We start from the raw sequence: 2762 nt of genomic DNA, 5'->3' as shown, positions 1-2762 counted from the left end.
TTACATAAATAAACATTTAAAAAATAGATAAAATTATACAATCAAATAAAATATTTTACATTATCACTGCATTAAAATTAAAGTCTATATTTTAATGGGTTAGCCTTAGTTATTTTTTACAACTCTATTAAAAAAACTGTGCGAAAAGGAGGTTGCTACTTATTTATGAGGATCTTTCTTAGTATATTACGGAAAAGGACCAAATGACCCCATCGCTATAAATTCGAGTTACGGTTCAAGAAGTTGCTTAGGCAACACCAGAACTTTCCACGAAACGAGAATCTTCGCGAAGACCCCGCAACCCTATAAATAAACTCCAGATTCTCGCGCTTTCCTTCTTCACTAATCAATTATCCGTCTATCTCCTCTTACAATATTGCAATCTTCGTTTCGTTGCGCTCCGTCTCTTTGATCAAAATCAAAAGAGGGAAGGAAGAATAAAATAATAATGGAGTCTTTTACTTCGTTCTTCGATTCTTCCCGAACCCGCTGGAGCTACGATGCTCTCAAGAACTTCCATCAGATCTCTCCCGTAGTTCAGAATCATCTCAAGCAGGTAACTATCTTGAATTCGATTTCATCGCTGACTACTACTAGTAATATTAGTGTATATGCTAGACAGTGTTAATATGGATTCTTGGTAGTTACATTTATCGTGGATTTTATTTTATAGGGTGATTAAGAATAGATAAATTGATGGTGAATGTGTTCGTTAGATTATTGCGGATAAGTGAATTGGAATTCTTTGTTTCATCGCATTGGAAAATTTGAGAGAAGTTTATTTTGGTTATGTTGATCTCTGTGATGACATATTTATAGAACAATTTCTTATGTAGCATATATCGTCTTACATATAGTCAGAGATTGTTTGTGACGGATTGAGTGATGTAATTTGATTACAGGTTTATTTTACGCTATGTTGCGCTGTGGTTGCTTCAGCTGTTGGTGCTTACCTTCATGTGCTGTGGAATATTGGAGGTTTACTCACTGCTTTGGCTTCCATTGGAAGCTATGTGTGGTTGATGTCCACACCTCCTTTTGAAGAGGTATGATGTATGATATGGATTTGGATATTCTCCTGTGGAATGAAGCTCTCTGCTCGTTTCTTGGTTTCTTTAATTTGTATCATTTGTTTGATATTCACTCTTTTGTGTTGTTGATGTGTGTAGCAAAAGAGGGTTACTTTGTTGATGGTTTCGGCCCTGTTTCAAGGTGCCTACATTGGACCTCTTATTGATCTGGCTATTCAAGTTGAACCAAGGTATGTCGCTGCGTATTTTTGTATTTGAATTTTACTGTACTATTTTCGGTTATAACTATGGCTTTTTTATTATCTTGGCGTGAATCTTTGTCTTCTCTGCTGAATTTTATAGCTTTAGTTGCTGCTGATTGTAATTTATTGTGCATGTATATTGGTGATGAGTTTTGTGATCACGTTCAATTTGTATGTACAATCAATTCAAGACAATAATATCTAATCATGTGCTGCCACATAGGCCAAGATAGTTCCTTTTTTTATCTTTTTTGGGTGGATGTGCTATCCAATAAATTGTCTATATTGTAGCGTATGGTTGAATGTCAATGTAAAATTTTGTTACAAGCTCAGTTCGTAGCAATTAAATTCTTTGTTGCTCACTGCGAAATCCTAAATTTAAGATGAAATAGAGAACATTACATTGCGCGTCTTTCTTTCTTGTTTTTAACTATTTGAATTAATGATTATTTTATTTTGGCTAATTTTACCTGATCTTGATTCTAGTAGCATGGCATAGTCCGTATTTAAGAATTACAGAGTAACACTTATAATTTTCAGAATTTACTATAGTTGAATTCTCTAACAGATCTTATTTTGTGCCAAAGTTGATGTATCTAGAGATCACTTTTGTCAAAGATCCATTTATTGAAAGCAGTATAAGAAGTTAATATCTGCTAACAATCTGAGTTATCTAATATCTGAACTTTTAATGCTTTTTAACCGTTGATTTTGTCCTATTTTGTTTGCAGCCTTATCTTTACTGCGTTTGTGGGAACTTCCTTGGCCTTTGCATGTTTCTCAGCGGCAGCTTTGGTTGCAAAGCGAAGGGAGTACCTCTACCTTGGCGGCATGCTTTCTTCTGGGTTGTCTGTTCTTATGTGGCTGCACTTCGCTTCCGCCATCTTTGGTGGTTCGATAGCACTTTTTAAGTTTGAGGTAATGTAACTAAGCCTTAATTCTTGTTAGCATATTGTGTTAGAGGACCAAATATAGCATACAAGTAAATCACTAAAAAACGGTCACTGAAAATGAGGATTGATGATGATTTTATTTAAGACTAAAAATGAAATATTATAGTCTTTTGATTCTTAATAGTAAATTATCAATCTATGAGGCACCAATCTTTTACGGCATTAATTTTAAGATTAATATAATGTTCGATTCTTGATCTTTTTTATATTTTCTGATTGCCTTATTTGCAACTCTTGCAGTTGTATTTTGGACTCTTGGTATTTGTGGGTTACGTGATCGTGGATACCCAAGAAATAATTGAGAGGGCACACTTTGGTGATCTAGATTATGTGAAGCATGCCATGACTCTGTTTACTGATTTGGCTGCAATCTTTGTGCGGATTCTTGTTATAATGGTACTTTTTAGAGAAGATTTTACACCTTTTATTTGTGTTACTTAAATGATTTGTATTTAGTATGATTGACTAACATTTTTCTTATGGTCTTGCAGTTGAAGAATTCGGTTGAGAAAAATGAGAAAAAGAATAAGAGGAAA

At 34.1% G+C, this 2762-nt stretch overlaps 1 protein-coding gene across 1 annotated transcript; it reads left to right on the top strand.

Annotated features, from left to right (window-relative positions):
• Positions 212-2762, top strand: LOC107629393 (bax inhibitor 1; the record flags this gene model as incomplete). Its single annotated transcript, XM_021120554.1, is given in 6 exon segments — positions 212-556; positions 903-1046; positions 1170-1261; positions 2005-2191; positions 2467-2622; positions 2718-2762. Coding segments are annotated over 6 exon segments (732 nt in total), but the record flags the coding sequence as incomplete, so codon positions are not given.

Source organism: Arachis ipaensis, chromosome B01, assembly GCF_000816755.2.
Source record: "Arachis ipaensis cultivar K30076 chromosome B01, Araip1.1, whole genome shotgun sequence".
NCBI classification, from domain to species: Eukaryota; Viridiplantae; Streptophyta; class Magnoliopsida; order Fabales; family Fabaceae; genus Arachis; species Arachis ipaensis.
This window is presented reverse-complemented; position numbering and strand designations above follow the sequence as displayed.